The sequence below is a fragment of the Macrobrachium rosenbergii genome, chromosome 34, assembly GCF_040412425.1.
Source record: "Macrobrachium rosenbergii isolate ZJJX-2024 chromosome 34, ASM4041242v1, whole genome shotgun sequence".
NCBI lineage: Eukaryota > Metazoa > Arthropoda > Malacostraca > Decapoda > Palaemonidae > Macrobrachium > Macrobrachium rosenbergii.
In genome coordinates this window covers 9,428,533-9,445,954 of record NC_089774.1, presented here as the reverse complement: position 1 = coordinate 9,445,954, position 17,422 = coordinate 9,428,533, and the positions used below count along the sequence as shown (strand labels likewise).

The 17,422-nt window shown below is 36.3% G+C and overlaps 1 protein-coding gene and 1 pseudogene across 1 annotated transcript; one reads left to right on the top strand and one right to left on the bottom strand.

The window, feature by feature from the left end:
* On the bottom strand, window positions 1-6,945 carry LOC136856166 (neuropeptide CCHamide-1 receptor-like; annotated as a pseudogene).
* Window positions 6,946-11,189: 4,244 nt separating this feature from the next.
* LOC136856026 (protein POF1B-like) lies at window positions 11,190-11,720 on the top strand. Its single transcript, XM_067133578.1, has one exon. It carries the CDS (start codon window positions 11,190-11,192, stop codon window positions 11,718-11,720), a length of 531 nt encoding a protein of 176 aa, XP_066989679.1.
* Window positions 11,721-17,422: the final 5,702 nt, after the last annotated feature.

The window sequence follows — 17,422 nt, the reverse complement described above, 5'->3', positions numbered from 1 at the left end:
TGTATAATTTTCCCCACCTACAAAAGCTCAGCAGCCAACAATGAAAATTCAAAGACTACTTGCAAAACGTTTACACATCTAATGAGGCACGTACAGCCTAGAACAACAGGGGAACAACATCACAAGAGCAACAACATATTAAGCAACATATTCTTAGTTCTACATAACTTCTATTCTTTGCCATTTTTTCAATCCCCTTAATCCACGAGTGGGCGGAGCTAAAGGATTCAGCGTGTCCCTTAGTCTCGCCCACAAATCCCTTTAATCGGTTTAAATGGTATTTTAAAATGGTTTAAATGGCATTTGAAATGGTTTAAATGGTATTTTAAATGGTTTAAATGATATCTTAATTGGTTGAAATGGTATTTTAAATGGTTTAATTGGTATTTTAAATGGTTTAAATGGCATTTGATATAGTTTAAATGGCATTTGAAAGGTTTAAATGGTATTTTAAGTGACTTAAATGGTATATTAATGGCTTTAAATTGTATTTTAAATGGTTTAAATGGCATTTAAATGGTTTAAATGGTATTTTATATTATTTAAATGGAATTTTTAATGTTTGAATTGCATTATGAATTGTCAAATGGTATTTTGATTGGTTTAAATAGTGTTTTAAGTGGTTTAAATAGTATTTTGATTGATTTAATAGGAATTTTAATTGGTTAAATTTAATTTTGAATGGTTTAAATGATATTTTAAATGGTTTAATTGGCAGTTTAAGTCGTTAAATGGCAAAGTAGATTAAGCTACAATTTTCCTGTTGATTATGTATACTCATTTATGAGATCATGGGTAATTATGAGGTGGTTGATTGGCTCAGTATCAAACTGGTTTTAACTGTTAATATCACATTATTATTTAGTCAGTCAGCTGTTTTTATGAGACAATGAACAGTCAGTGAGACGCCAAGGAAATCTTTAACCAGCCAGCCTTTTTCATATGAGAATGAGCAGGAATTTTTAATGACAAGGCTGAAACATTGTATAATGAATGCAGAATATGATGAAACAAATGTATAGACTTTAACTTAAGGCTACAATGAGTTGTATACACCTATTAAGCGACATGTTTTCAGATCAAGGTACAAAAAGAATTTTTGGCAGTTTCCCATCATTATATATATCCTGGGCAGTATCTGTGGGCAGTATTCAGCATTTCAGCTAAATCACAGGATTCAGTACAGAATACAGTTGCTGTTCATTTGAAATTACAAAGCTTATAGAGTCTTAGTTATGACAGCCAATACATCTGGCTTCTTGTTCACACTGTTGCATACCTTTACAATTAGACTATAAAGCTTACTGTATTAGACACTTGACCACTCCAAGAGAAGATTTTGATATCAGTTTCTCGTTTTGATAGATTATATGGCATTTATATTTACATCTTTCCTTATAAGATATCTATTTACATAATGTAAATCTCACACTTGTTCCCCTGTGCCTTACAGTTTCTGTAGTGAAAGGTTCTGTAACTTGAACACAGATGCCTAAGAATGCCTGAATCACCCTGTTTATAGAAATATATTTCTAAGTATTTTTAAGCACAATATTATTAATACAATAATACAATAATTTACAGAATACACAAATGCCCTCACTGAAGAATCATTAAACTTTTTTACATGATTTAAATTGTAATTATGTAATTTACAGGATAGACTCTAGGTATTGATAACAGGAGTCTGAAAAATTATACATCTATCAGGTAATAGGTCATGGTGAAGGATAATTGTCTATCTATAAAATATCTATGAAGATTAACATATTGGTGTTCAGATAAAAGTAATCTAATGATGGGTAGTATATAGTTATAAGAATTTAATGCTTATCAAGAGAATAGTTTAAGAACTGACATGAATGTTGTTAAAATCAAAGATTCAGTGTAATAGAAAATCCATTATGTTAAGCTGGTTTGATGTTTATCTACAAATATCTGTGAAAATTCACAAAAGGATGTATATATTGAGATCTTACAATGTCTGCAGTGGAATGTTGTCTGGAAGTTTATAATGCAGAAAGTAACGAAAAATAACGACAGAATGATGATTAGGGGATCACTTGATGGATTTGTATGAGGATTAGGATATGAAGCTAATCTGTGTACAGCTATTAAGTCTCCCATAATGAAGAGAAGACCAGACAAATCACACTATTGACGATGGACTGTGATAAAGTTTAGAGGTGAGGACGGCCGTGTTCGTGAGAGTGAGGCGATGTCGGGCGGCTGGCTCCCCCCAATTTTGTCCCCAATCACACTCAGGGGGACCTCCACTGTCCTGTTGTGGGTGCACCTCGACGCCTGGGTACACTCAGTCCCGTCGAAGTCCCTCTGAAGCGGCTTCCTCCCGCTGACGCACCAGCAGAGCACGTGGCGGTTGTAGTGCTTCCGGAAGGTCCCGCTGACGCAGTAGAGGGCGATGGGGTTGATGCAGGAGTTGGTGAAGCTCAGGCAGAACCCTACTATCCTGAAGGAGTGCCAGTAGACGTTGTAGTCGTCCTGGGAGCTCGGGCAGAAGTGCCACCACAGGATGTAGATGTTGATGGGCAGGAAGCAGATGGCGAAGATGATCACGAAGGCCAGCACCATCTTCGCCACCTTCCGCCTGGCCTGGATCTGCCTCTGCTGGCCAGCCGCGGCGCCCGCGCCTTCTCCGGGAAGGTGTCTCGCGGACACCAGGAGGTGGCGCGCCATCATGACGTAGAAGAACCCTATGAGGGACAGCGGGAGCAGGTAATATAAGGTGACCCTGACGATGGTGTGGACTTTCGGGTACAGCTCCCCTAGGTGCTTGGGGAAAGGGGTGCATATGTAGAATGCATCTCCCTTGGGGGTAAAAAGGGCAGGTACTTGCGAGAAAATGGCCGCAGGGGCTGCCAAAATGGCCGACAGTACCCAAATACCCACCGCCAAGCCGATCGCAAACTTCCTGGCGTGTTCTGACACGTGGGTAGTGACCGGCTTGACAATGGCCAGGTATCGGTCCGCGCTCAGGGCAGTCAGGGTGAATACGGTGATGCCAAGGCTGAGGTCCTTGGCAAACTCCGATGCCCGGCACACGGCTTCCCCAAATGGGTATGAGGGCAGCGTGTACACCATCGACGTGAAGGGCACGGTCAGTAGCACCATCAGGAGGTCACCTGCTGCCAGGGACACCAGGTGGATGTTTGGGGCACTCCTGTTGGGAGAGAAAGAAAATAGGCTTTGGTTATGAACTGGATACTTTCATTGTTGAATAATAGGATTTTATCTCTGTTTCCTTATTGATAGTGTCACTGTTATCATCTCTCATGGGGTGGGTATGATAATGAGTATCATTACGATTCTTATGATCAGTTTCATAATAATAATAATAATAATAATAATAATAATAATGGTTTTTATTTAGTTTCTGATTTCTTCCCTGTCTTAATAATAATAATAATAATAATAATAATAATAATAATAATAATAATAATAATAATAATAATAACAAACAGCCTCCTACCTCCCCCAATTTCCATCTTGGAGGGACCAAGCAACTCACGAGAGAGGATTATCAAAGGGCCCTTCTGTTTATCCCACACCAAACTTCCCAAAAAATCCTGAAAACGTGTTTTTTTTTTTTTTTTTTTTTCGGAAGCATTTTTCGTCTCTCTCTGTAATCGAGCCCCATGCATTGCAGATGACGCTGCTGTTTGCCCAAACGTTTCTTTTTTCTTTTGCCGGAGTTTAATTTGGTGTCTATTTTCGCTCGGCGCTTGAATCTCACAAACGCCTCAGGGGAAATTGGTGTTGAGCCTTCTTAGAATTCCACCGAGTTTACATGAGTCATTTTTATAGTGATTTATTTATGGTCTGTTTGCCTCTAAGTTTTCTGTAAAAGGAAACTATTGTGCCGGTTTTGTCTGTCCGTCCACCCTCATATCTTCAAAACTACTGAGGCTAGAGGGCTGCGAATTGGTACATTGACCATCCAACCTCCAGTCATCAAACGTACCAAATTGCAGCCCTCTAGCCTCAGTAGTTTCTAATAGTTTTCTGTAAATGAAAACTATTGTGCCGGCTTCGTCTGTCCATCCGCACTTTTTCTGTCCGCCTCCAAATCTTAAAAACTGCTGAGGCTAGAGGGCTGCGAATTGGTACGTTGATCATCCACCCTCTAATCATCAAACACACCAAATTGCAGCCCTCTAGCCTCTGTAGTTTTTATTTGATTTAAGGTTAAGGTTAGCCTTTATCGTGCATCTGGCAACGATATAGGACAGGCCACCACCGGGCCGTGGTTAAAGGTTTATGGGCCGCGGCTCATACAGCATTATAACGAGACCACCGAAAGATAAATCTAATTTCGGTGGCCTTGATTGTACGCTGCAGTGGCTGTGCAGAAAACTCGACTGCGCTGAAGAAACTTTGGCTCATTTTTTATTTTTTTTTTTAATCAGATTTCAATATAATGTATTTGTAGAGTGGTTTTGAATAGAATTCTGATTGGTCTTGGGTAAGTTTTGCAGTTTTTTGTAGTTGTGGTTATGTGCTTTTGTAGTTATGTGGGTCGTGGGTACTTTTTGTAGTTGTTTGCCTAATGCATCTATTTCTTTTTTATATACCTTTTTTTTTTTACAGTACATAAAATACCTTCCTATTACCTTTGATTCAAACCATATAATTTTCTACAGGTAAACAACTTATTATTTTTTGTATAATTAAAAAAAAGTATTCATCTGTAGAACACCAAGGAGATTTATATTACTCAACAAAAATGACTATTCTCTAGAATTAATGTGGATGTTAATATGATATAAAAAAATTATTTATTCTTGAACAAAAGCAATCCACTATTTTGTCAGCCTTGCTTGGCCATAATAAAAAAAAGATTATGGAGATAAAATAAAAATATCCGATATAATTATTATTCATATGAAACCAGAAGCATATACCCATTCAGTCTGTTTGTGTGTCTAGCTCTCTAATTCTCTCAGTTTCAATCCTTTCTCTCTCTCTCTCTCTCTCTCTCTCTCTCTCTCTCTCTCTCTCTCTCTCTCTCTCTCTCCTTACAGAGTAGAAAGAGATAATTATATATTTTCGGTTCCCAAAGCCAGCCTCCAAAATAATGTGGGGCATATATTGCCTCTTAGCTCTTTTCTTCTCAGTAATTATGCCTTCGTATATCTGAGTGGGTTTAAGATATGCCGAAAGGAAGCTCTATTATCTGAAAAGTGATGGCGTTCATATTTTTGAATATTAATATTATGGGGCCGTTTTAATACGGAGGCTGAAATGGAATTTGCATGGTGCTGAAGTATAGTTATATATAACAAAGCATAAGATGAGAAACAATACACAAATATCGTTAGATCAAAGAATCATGACTCAAAATCTCTTTATGAAACCCATGAGAATGAGAAACAATACATAAATATTATTATATGAATGAAACATTACCCAAAATTTATTGCTCAAGATATAAGAAAGAGAAACACAAAAAAATATCATTAGCTCAGTCAAAGAAACATTACTCAAGTGCTCATTATACGTAGCATAAGAATGGGAAACTCTACAAAGATACGATTAGACCACTCAAAGAAAAACGACTAAAAAGCTCATTATAAAAAGCATAAGGATGAGAAACGCTACAAAAATATCATAAACCTGTAGAAACATGACTCAAAAGTCTACTGCACAAGACATAAAAATGAGAAACATTACAAAATATCATAAACCTGTAGAAACATGACTGAAAAGTCTACTGCACAAGACATAACAATGAGAAACATTACACAAATATCATAAAATTAAAGAAGCATGACTCAAAAGTCTACTGCACAAGACATAACAATGAGAAAGTCCACAAATACGATTAGATCAGCCAAAGAAACATTACTAAAAGAAACTCACCATAACTTCGGATGCTTCAGAAACATGAAGATGAGAGCCCCGTTGCCCACCACCCCCGTCAGGAAGATGATGGCGAAGACAGCAGGAACCAAGTAGGTCTCCGGGCGGAGGCTGTAGGGCAGGTACTCCGTCTCGTTACCCGTCAGGTTACTGTCGAGCCCAAAGGAATGGTTCAGGAACCCTCCTTCAGCAGACGTGTCCCAAATATCGAAGTTCTCCTCCTGGAAGGAACCATTGGGCCACAGGCCGTAGGAGGCGTTCTCCCTCCAAGGGCTGCTAGCTCTCATCAGCAGCGTGAAGTCCTTCGGGAGGTCCTCGGGGTAAATTTTGGAAGGTTCCATGCCTGGGTTTGTCCAAAACCCATCCTAGTCACGTTGGGCATCTGCCATTTTTGTTAGGGACTTCATTTAAAACGTTTCATGTCATTCAACACCTTTATTTATTTCCTAAAAGCTTAATTAATCTTCTCTATCCAGGATCTACTGTAGAAGGTCAGTAAATGAATGATTCTTTCTTTATTGAAATCCACAAAGAAAAATATTTCACTTTTCCACTACGCTTCGACAATCATTTTCCAAGAAATATCGTTCGGATATTTTCTCTTACATAACTCCAAAGTTTGATTTTCTCATTGGAAATTCTGAAAAAAAGCTTTACAGCTTAATGAAAACTTCCGGTAAGCTTGTACTGAAAATAACTTACCCACAGAAATTTGGCTTTCTGAATAAGCTTCAAAAATTTCACTGGATACTAAGCTTTTTTCTGAATTACAAACATGAGGATGTTGAGCACATTATACCACTCATCACTTTTACTATCATAGTTTTTAGAGAAAGCTAATTGGTTAAACAATCAACTTAACCTGTAATTGATAGATTAACTTATAACAGCCCCATTTTCATAAAAATATTTGAGGGCACCGTTTCTGTTTCAATATATTTTCAGCTATTCGTGTTCATCCTCTGCAATTTTTAATTTTTCACACATATTCCCAACTCTGTTTATCAAGTAAGTGAGATACTGGAGTTGTGAGGATAAAACAAAAGATAATTATCTTTTTTTAAACAAAAGAGTTGACGAAATTGAAGAGGCAATAAAATGCAAAATAAAAGTCATCAAAACCTTCATTTCAATGTTTTTTGAAATGGAATATTTATTGCCTCATGAATTCTGTCTTTAATTAAAGCATGGTTCCCTCTTCCTCTGTCGTGAAACAATTTGCAAAAAGCAGAAAGACAAATTGTATCATCAATTACTTCATTGCTGAATTCGTGGAAAGTATTTTCCTGTCAGAAAATATTTGCTTGAATTTATATTCCATATTTGTTCACAAAATGTCTAATTAGTTTCGCATTTTTCTATAGGTCATATTTCCTTTTAATAATTTCCTTTCGTTTCCTAAAATTGTTCTTGAAATTGTTTACCTAAACTGGAGGTGATTTATCTCAAACAATCATACAAATAAATTGTTTATGTCATGAATATACATATGTTAAGTTTACTCTAAAAATGTTGTCTAGATGTTCTTGTTAAATTTAATCCATCTTCAAAACATTACTAAGTTTATAGATAAAAAAATAATTGGTTTTTGGGAGAAATAATATCATAAATTATTTTAACTTTTAGAGTTATATTATTAAGAAAAATGAACTACCTAAAAGTGGAAATATATCCAGTTAAAATAAGAAGAAGACTTCTTTTTAAAGTTAATTTCTATCTTAAATCTTTTGCCTTAATTATTAATTATTTCTAAAAAGAATAATCGTTATAAGAACAAATGTATAAAAAAGGAAATAGATAATTTTTTGTAAAGTATATATTTCTGTTTCATGCAAAGCTATTTAATGAGTTTTTTAAATCATAAATCATAACCAGTCACCATATAATCACATTACCTGTTCATGATGAAGTTTTATCTTTTAAAATCCACGAACTGTCACTATCAAACTTTAATTCACCATACATTCATAATCGTGAGAATCAGATATTCAAAATTCATCTCATGGTTCATAGACTCAAAAAGTATATGACATTTCCCGACGCTGAATGAATGGACAGTCATCCACCAGTCATTCAACTGGTCATCCAGAAACGAGCGAGGGATGAATGAACTTTGTAAAATGAAAACAAAAACATGAAACTTCTTCTTCTCTAACTTTTTCTGATCAGAAAAGTTGCCTAAAATCCCGAAGCGTCGTCAAGAATTTTCTTTTGCCAAAGTCCTTCAGGTGCTATGAAAACTCGGGATGCTTCCACGACGGAAGGCACTGCTGTAGAAGGATGCGGGCGTCCTAGGGGGATATTTTAGATCGTATAGGGCAGTAGGACTCCAGTCGAGAGATCCTTCGGTCCTTCTCCTGCCGCAGACAGGTAGCGTGTGGAGCTGGGATTAGGCTCCCAGCTCACTGCTGTCTCGAGTCGTCACGCAAACTCAGTGGTACCAGGACTGGGACAGTGACCCCCACCCCTCTTCGTCCAATCCCCCAATCCCCCCGCCCCCCCCCCCATGATAATAACCTAACCCCAGCTGCCGCCCCCACCCCCGCCACCTCCTCCTCATAAGACGTTCCCGTTACGGCACCATTTGAAAGGAAATTTGTTTTCACTGATTTCGCAATTTTTTTGGCATAAAGGAAAAAAAATCATGTTAGTTATAATAATAAAATCATTAATTTATTTTTGCAAACAAATGTACTTTAATGATACCGATTATCTATTTATTTCTGTCAAAAAAATATTGATATTAAACTTTAAAATACACAAGAATTTTCAATAAATGCTACAAAGTATGAAATTTATTTTCTTACTGCTAAAAGCTTAAAATATCTTATTATCATGAAAATACAAAGGCATTCTTTGTCTTACTTAAAATATACAGATTGATTTATGTATATTAAAGCGAATATTGTCTGTTATATATTTATATTCAGAGAGAATCTATTTTATGTATAAAAGATAAAATTGCAAAATAAAATTGAAATAAAATGTTAAATTTTATCTATTTTACAATGAGAAGACAAGTAATAAATTCTTGGATTATATCCCAAACTAAAAATAGTTTTTTAGTTTTATAAAATATAAAAAAGTAAATTTAAATTATATTATATTATTTCTATTCGAAGCCAAAAATAAAACGACTTTTCATTATATACTAATGAAAAAAAATTTTAACTTAGAAAAATACATAGCTTAATTGATTTTACAATAAATAAAATGAATATGTCTTCTATTTCATTACAAAAGATGACAAAAATGTGTTGCTTTATATTACAAAACAAGATAAAAAAAATTATGCATGACAGAATTCAGGTTTTGTAATAAGTGTGGAAGCTTTCTGTTTAAGGGTCTCTCATCCCTGCCTTGTGATTTCAAAGGTCAAAGGTCAGGGAGCAATTTGATGGTCATTATTGAAGAGGTCAGTTCTTTTTGCCTAATAGATCTTAGTTTCTTATTTGGGAAATGGCTGTCATTCGGCTATCATGTTTAATGACCTTTGCAATGTCTCTCTCTCTCTCTCTCTCTCTCTCTCTCTCTCTCTCTCTCTATATATATATATATATATATATACATATATATATATATATATATATATATATATATATATATATATATATATATATATATATATATATATATATATATATATATATATATATATATATATATATATATATATATATATATATATATATATATATATATATATATATATATATATATATATATATATATATATATATATATATATATATATATATATATATATATATATATATATATATATATATATATATATATATGCATACATACATACATACACAAACTTTATTGTGTATGTATGTAATGTACGTCAAAGTATATTTATAAGTACATACATACATACATACATAAATGTATACATACATGCAGTCAAGGTTCTTTTAGCTAGAATATGACAGGTATTTGATTCCATAACCTTTAAAGAAAATATTTTATCAAGATTCAACGATGACGAACACACAAAGATATTTATATATTTACTGATTAATTTCAATATCAAATTTCCTTTTTTTTTTATTATATATATTTCGTGAATTTCCGCTCCATAAAAGAAAACGTGACGGAAATCAATCAAAGAAAACGTAATTTATAGCAGACTAAACTAAAACGCCTGCCATGATCCCTTAGTTACTCTGAGCACGGAATATCCTATTAAAAGTATATTTGTTCGTTTTACAAATTAACGAAAGCATAAATATTATTTATTTTATGTTTACGTAACTCATTGTCCTTCATTTAACACTATCCCCCAGAGAAAATAAAGTGAAATAGTGACACTATTTCACAAAACAAAAAGACGAAATTGATTTAAATTACCCAAGAGGAGTTTCATTGGCTCTAGAACTTCTAAAGTACTTGTAAAAAAAGTCATAAATAACAATTAAAGTAATATTTTTCTATGTTTTATTAACATATGATGATTTTTTTATGTACTCAAGTAGCTCTAGATATTAAATTTGACCTTAAAAACACAATAGTTAGCTAAGAGTTCTCAGCTTAGGTCTAAAAATGAAATTTTGAGCACACCATGATTTTAGCGACATAAATATCTGTTATTTATTTATTTATCATCATATTGTTTTGCGTATTCGTTTGTTTACTTAAAGAGAGAGCTACAAAAGCGTAGGCCTAAGCAATGGGTCTATATAATTCTTGAGAAATACATTTCTATTGCTTATTTTTTACAGCAGAGTCATAAAAGAAAAAATTAAACTTTCAAGTTTAGTCAATTTAAACACCACTAATATGAACTGTCTTTGAATTCAAGTTCATTGTACTTATTTTTTGGCCTTTTCGCTATTATTATAACATTTTACAACCCTATAAATACAATTGCATGATGTTTTTCACAACCCTCGCCATTTTCAATAAAATCTAATTCTTTTGAATCTTAAAGCTGGTTTACCTTTGCTGAAATCCCATTAATGAGAGAGAGAGAGAGAGAGAGAGAGAGAGAGAGAGAGAGAGAGAGAGAGAGAGAGAGAGAGAGAGAGAGAGAGAGAGAGAGCATGTGTCATAGATTTTCTCTCTCAGTCTCAGGTCAAAGAAAACGCAGGAAATTTTGAATGGCAGACTTAAACTGTTTTGAAATATTTTAATAATAATAATAATAATAATAATAATAATAATAATAATAATAATAATAATAATAATAATAATAATAATAATAATAATAATAAGTACGTGAAGGTACTGATGCCGTTCGACTGCAAAGGATCATTGACAGACAATCTGACCAAATCAAACTTTTGAGGAGGAAGATTCTGGAGATGGAGGAGGAGAGACGACAACGAGAGCTCGACTTGCAAGAATGGGAGAAAACAGTCCATATTGTCAGGAGGGAGAACTCGGAGTTGAAGGTAGCCCTGGAGGACCTAAGTTGTAAAAAGGGACTTTTTACAACGTACAAAGAACGTAATCAGGTCTTGGAAAAAGAAGTCAGAGACCTCAAGAGAGAAATGGCCGACAAGGAAAGGAAGAATGAGGAAGAGAAAAGGTCTATTTTAAAGGAGACAAAGATGGTAAGGACACAGATGACTAAAGCGTTGACAGCCCGCGACGAGATAAGGAACGAGAAGGAGTCGATGGCCCTCCAGATTGTGGAACTAGAACGCGAGAATGAGGATTGCAAGAAAGACGCGGCCTATTTTGAGGACTGGTTTGCCAAGGATTACGCTAATCACTGCGGGAACGTGGAGGACTGTCTTGGAAAGTTGTTAGAAGTTTCAGATCGGCATCAAATGCTCCTGAAGGAGAAATTACAGCTGATGAGACGCACAAGTGATTCCTCCGAAGTTTAGCAGTAAGTCTTGCGACAACAGGCCCTCAAACGGAAGGGTGGAGGACGAACCATTCCAGGGAGGATTAACAGCTGTTCCTTCCCCACTCCCAGTAGAGGGACGAGCTCTCCCAGTGGGAGTCAAGGGCCGGGGAATTTACCCCAACTAGTCACTCACTGGCTAGAGTCAACAGCTGTTCGGAGGGAGGATGAGCTCTCAGGGTGAGAGCCAACAGCCAGGGATCTTCCTAACCAAGGCGTCAGGAAGAGGAACTCTTATCCAGCGAGAGCCAACGGCTGTTCGGCGGACAGACGAACTTTCCCGGGGAGAGCCAACGGCTGGTGAGATCCCCCCATCTCGGCAGGCGGAAGAACTTTCCCGGGGAGAGTGAGGTTCAACGGGCTGGCGAGATCCCCAGGGTGAGGCAGGCTGGAAGAACTTCAGAAGGCAGACAGTCTCCTAACAGTCGGTCAACGGCTGGTGAGATATCCCCATCTGTTGGAATAATCAGCAGGCGGAAGAACTTTCCTCCAAGGGTCCCTGAGAAGACTGAAGCTGTTCGGCGGGCAGGCGAAAGGGCTCTCAGGGTGAGAGTCAATGGCTGGCGAGGTCCCTACCACTTCAGAAGGCAGACAGTCTCCTAACAGTCGGATATCTCGATGTATCCTTGCAGATATCCTCCTTCTGACCATTCTGTTGGAATAATCTAGAAGACCGGCTGTGCAGAAAGGAGGAACTCAGTTTCTCCAAGTATGCTATGTCCCTTGATGAAGACTTCTAATAGAAGATCTGTGTCAAAGCGGGCAAATAGTCGGATATCTAGATGTATTCTTGCAGATGTCCTCCTTCCACCAATTCTGTTGGAATAATCTAGAAGACCGGCTGTGCAGAAAGGAGGAACTCAGTTCCTCCAAGTATGCTATGTCCCTTGACGAAGACTTCTAATAGAAGATCTCTGTCAAAGCGGGCAAATAGTCGGATATCTAGATGTATTCTTGCAGATATCCTCCTTCTGACCATTCTGTTGGAATAATCTAGAAGACCGGCTGTGCAGAAAGGAGGAACTCAGTTCCTCCAAGTATGCTATGTCCCTTGATGAAGACTTCTAATAGAAGATCTGTGTCAAAGCGGGCAAATAGTCGGATATCTAGATGTATTCTTGCAGATATCCTCCTTCTGACCATTCTGTTGGAATAATCTAGAAGACCGGCTGTGCAGAAAGGAGGAACTCAGTTTCTCCAAGTATGCTATGTCCCTTGATGAAGACTTCTAATAGAAGATCTGTGTCAAAGCGGGCAAATAGTCGGATATCTAGATGTATTCTTGCAGATGTCCTCCTTCCGCTAATTCTGTTGGAATAATCTAGAATACCGGCTGTGCAGAAAGGAGGAACTCATTTCCTCCAAGTATGCTATGTCCCTTGATGAAGACTTCTAATAGAAGATCTGTGTCAAAGCAGGCAAATAGTCGGATATCTAGATGTATTCTTGCAGGTGTCCTCCTTCCGCTAATTCTGTTGGAATAATCTAGAATACCGGCTGTGCAGAAAGGAGGAACTCAGTTCCTCCAAGTATGCTATGTCCCTTGACGAAGACTTCTAATAGAAGATCTCTGTCAAAGCGGGCAAATAGTCGGATGTCTAGATTTATTCTTGCAGATGTCCTCCTTCCACTAATTCTGTTGGAATAATCTAGAAGACCGGCTGTGCAGAAAGGAGGAACTCAGTTCCTCCAAGTATGCTATGTCCCTTGATGAAGACTTCTAATAGAAGATCTGTGTCAAAGCGGGCAAATAGTCCGATATCTAGATGTATTCTTGCAGATGTCCTCCTTCCACTAATTCTGTTGGAATAATCTAGAAGACCGGCTGTGCAGAAAGGTGGAACTCAGTTCCTCCAAGTATGCTATGTCCCTTGACGAAGACTTCTAATAGAAGATCTGTGTCAAAGCGGGCAAATAGTCGGATATCTAGATGTATTCTTGCAGATGTCCTCCTTCCGCTAATTCTGTTGGAATAATCTAGAATACCGGCTGTGCAGAAAGGAGGAACTCATTTCCTCCAAGTATGCTATGTCCCTTGATGAAGACTTCTAATAGAAGATCTCTGTCAAAGCGGGTAAATAGTCGGATATCTAGATGTGTTCTTGCAGATGTCCTCCTTCCACTAATTCTGTTGGAATAATCTAGAATACCGGCTGTGCAGAAAGGAGGAACTCAGTTCCTCCAAGTATGCTATGTCCCTTGATGAAGACTTCTAATAGAAGATCTCTGTCAAAGCGGGTAAATAGTCGGATATCTAGATGTATTCTTGCAGATGTCCTCCTTCCACTAATTCTGTTGGAATAATCTAGAAGACCGGCTCTCTGTCTCTCCTGGAAGGATGCAGAAATCCTGCCCAGTCAGGAGGCAAACTTTGAAAAAGCCTCGAAGGAAAGTGAAACAACGGAGTGGTGGTAGGCCTTTCGACTTACTGTCCTTTACATAGCAGACTGATAGAAATATAAAAATAAGTTTAATTAAAATACTTATTTTTTTTTTTTTTTTTAAATGAAAGCTCTGTCATAAAGATGACAGGAAAAAGAGAATGGGGAAGAATAAGCTTATATATATAACTAATTCTTCTTTTGGGAAACAATAACATATATTTTTATATATATATATATATATATATATATATATATATATATATATATATATATATATATATATATATATATATATATATATATATATTAAACATACAAGTACATAGAAAATATATATAAACATAGGTAACTAATTAGTAACTAATTAGTTAGTGTGCATTACATATACATACACATATATACATACACGCCCTCGCAATGAATAAATTATAAGAATGATGCCAATAAATTATAAATACTTGATAATAATGATGGATACTTAGAATAAATTCATTTGTTCCATCAAACATCGTCCGTTATCAAATACACTCAGGTTTTTATAGAAACTAAAGTGGTCTGTTACCTTCTGCAAAGAGAGAGAGAGAGAGAGAGAGAGAGAGAGAGAGAGAGAGAGAGAGAGAGAGAGAGAGACTGTATCACTTTGTAAAGCAGATACTAGACTCGATAAGGCTCAGTCCATGCAAGAGGATTTCAGCTGACGAAGTCGCGTGACCTGATATCATGGAAAAGTCTATTTCTGCCTCGAATTTCAAATCTATTCTAAATCCATTTCTATTTTCACCCAACGAGGTAACCTAACTGCACCTCCAAAGCTTATGTTTTCATTTGTATATATTGAAAAAGTAAGCATTTTATAATGTCAATTGAGGTCTCTCCCAAAATGGCAGCCTCTTTGTTGTATACTGTAAAACTGTCATTTATTTTTGTCATCTCTATGCAAAAAAGGTTTATGCAAAGCATATACCTTTGACAGGTTCATGATTAAGTGCGAAAGAATAATCTTTGCGTGAGAAGCTTTCCCTTGAGAGATTTACTGGGCTTTTCCGTGGTGTGGAATGCACGAAGGCTAAGTTAATGTACGAGCAGTATTGGCAGCTAATCTCTCTCTCTCTCTCTCTCTCTCTCTCTCTCTCTCTCTCTCTCTCTCTGAAAAGTAGAATCAGTTTTGATAATCCCGGAGTTACTCTCGTGAAGGTCAAACATCTCTCTCTCTCTCTCTCTCTCTCTCTCTCTCTGGAAAGTAGAATCACTTTTGATAATCAGAGAGTTTAATCTTATGAATGGCAAACCTCTCTCTCTCTCTCTCTCTCTCTCTCTCTCTCTCTCTCTCTCTCTCTCTGAAAAACAGACTTGAATGAACAGAATTATTACTTTTGATGATCAGAACAATTCTTGAATAATCACGAAGTTTAATCTCGTGAAAGTCGAACACCCAACCCCTCTCTCTCTCTCTCAGTGAAAAAAAAATGCACATTCAAACCTCCCCACTCTGTTTTTACGACAAGCGAGAAACAAAATGAAAGCCGATATTTAACACGGCCATAAATCCACTTTTATAGCCACTTATAGCCAATCGGGACAGAGATTATAACTGGAGGCATTACGGTTCTCTGCTGATACGGAGGCTCCGGTAATGGCCAGGGACTGGTTTATGGAAATGACAGAGATTCAGAGATCTTTAGCTGAATGAATGATGGGGGGGTCGTTTTAAAAAGTGGAATCATTTCAAGAGTGAGATGAATTCGTAAGATACAATGTTTTATTAAGATAATGAATGAATTTGCTTCATAAAACCTGTTTAAACTTGCAAACTCAAAGGAGGTGGATTCTATATAATGTTTTATTAAGATAATGAATGAATTTGCTTAATAAAACCTGTTTAAACTTAAGAAACACAACTCCTATTAATAGTAGTAGTATTAATAGGACTTTGCCTTGAAACGGCTCTCCAAACCCTCTCTTTCCTTCCCTCTAGTAGTTAGGAACCTTGTGGGACCTTTACAACGGCCCATCATTTTTACAGACGATCAAGGTATGGATTAAGACAACCCTTTAAAACTTTTCCGGGTTAAACTCAAACAAAAAATAAACATTTTTACTTAAAAAGACATAATTAAAACATCTTCTTAATGCCTCTTGTTAATTGGGAATCCTTTTGGAGTACTTCGTTGCTGGAGGAGTCACAAAGGAACAAAGAAACAAAGAAAGTGGATCGTTAATTAAGGTGATTTTGACGTAACAAGGAATCCTGATAATTGGGATTTTATTTCTTGTTGCTTTTCTCGAGAGTTGTATGTGACATCTCTCTCTCTCTCTCTCTCTCTCTCTCTCTCTCTCTCTCTCTCTCTCTTTTATTTCTTTATATATATATCTCTCTCTCTCTTTCTGCTACGACTGAATGTTATAAAGGCTTGAGAGGAAATTTGTAACAAGAGAGAGAGAGAGAGAGAGAGAGAGAGAGAGAGAGAGAGAGAGAGAGAGAGAGAGAGAGAGAGAGAGAAGAGTTAGGTTACATCCACATAAGCTTAAACCCCAAGCCATGAACAGGCAGCATTTGCAGCAAGCATAAAAGGATTAAGGTCAGGTAAACCCTTTCATTATAATCCCACGTCATTACGCTTGACCCATATTCATTTAACCATCTCTCTCTCTCTCTCTCTCCCTCTCTCTCTCACTGGAGGGCTCTGGAAAACATTAAACATGGCGGCAGGGCTTTCATCCAGTTTGCTAAAGTTAGCCTATCTATTTGCCTTACCTGTATGTCGTGGGAATGGGCTAAACATCAAAGCATATACCTTTACACGTGTCAGGTTTAAGGACTTTGTCACAAGAGTGAGGAAAATAACTTCTTCTTCTTCCAAGATATCTGTAGGAAATGAGGAGATGAGGGAGATATTGGTTATGCAGAGAGAGAGAGAGAGAGAGAGAGAGAGAGAGAGAGAGAGAGAGAGAGAGAGAATAGGTTAGTGAAAAGATACATATGTATATATATCTATATATAACTTTTGTCAGTACAGTTATGCTAAAAAATATTGCACCTCAACTAAAAGAAAAGTTTATTTTTCCGAGCAATGGCTTATTATTATTATTATTATTATTATTATTATTATTATTATTATTATTATTATTATTATTATTATTATTATTATTATTATTATGAAGTTTTTTATTACAAACAATAACTGAAGACACAAAATCCCACTTACTTCAAGAGATAAGAAGAAATATTATATCAAAAATATGTGGATTCGTGAAAATAAAAAAGGAAATTATTTTGTTTTTCTTCCGTTATAAATTG

Coding starts and splice junctions, on each gene's coding strand:
- LOC136856026 (XM_067133578.1), top strand. CDS start 11,190: ATGGAGGAGGAGAGACGACAACGAGAGCTCGACTTGCAAGAATGGGAG.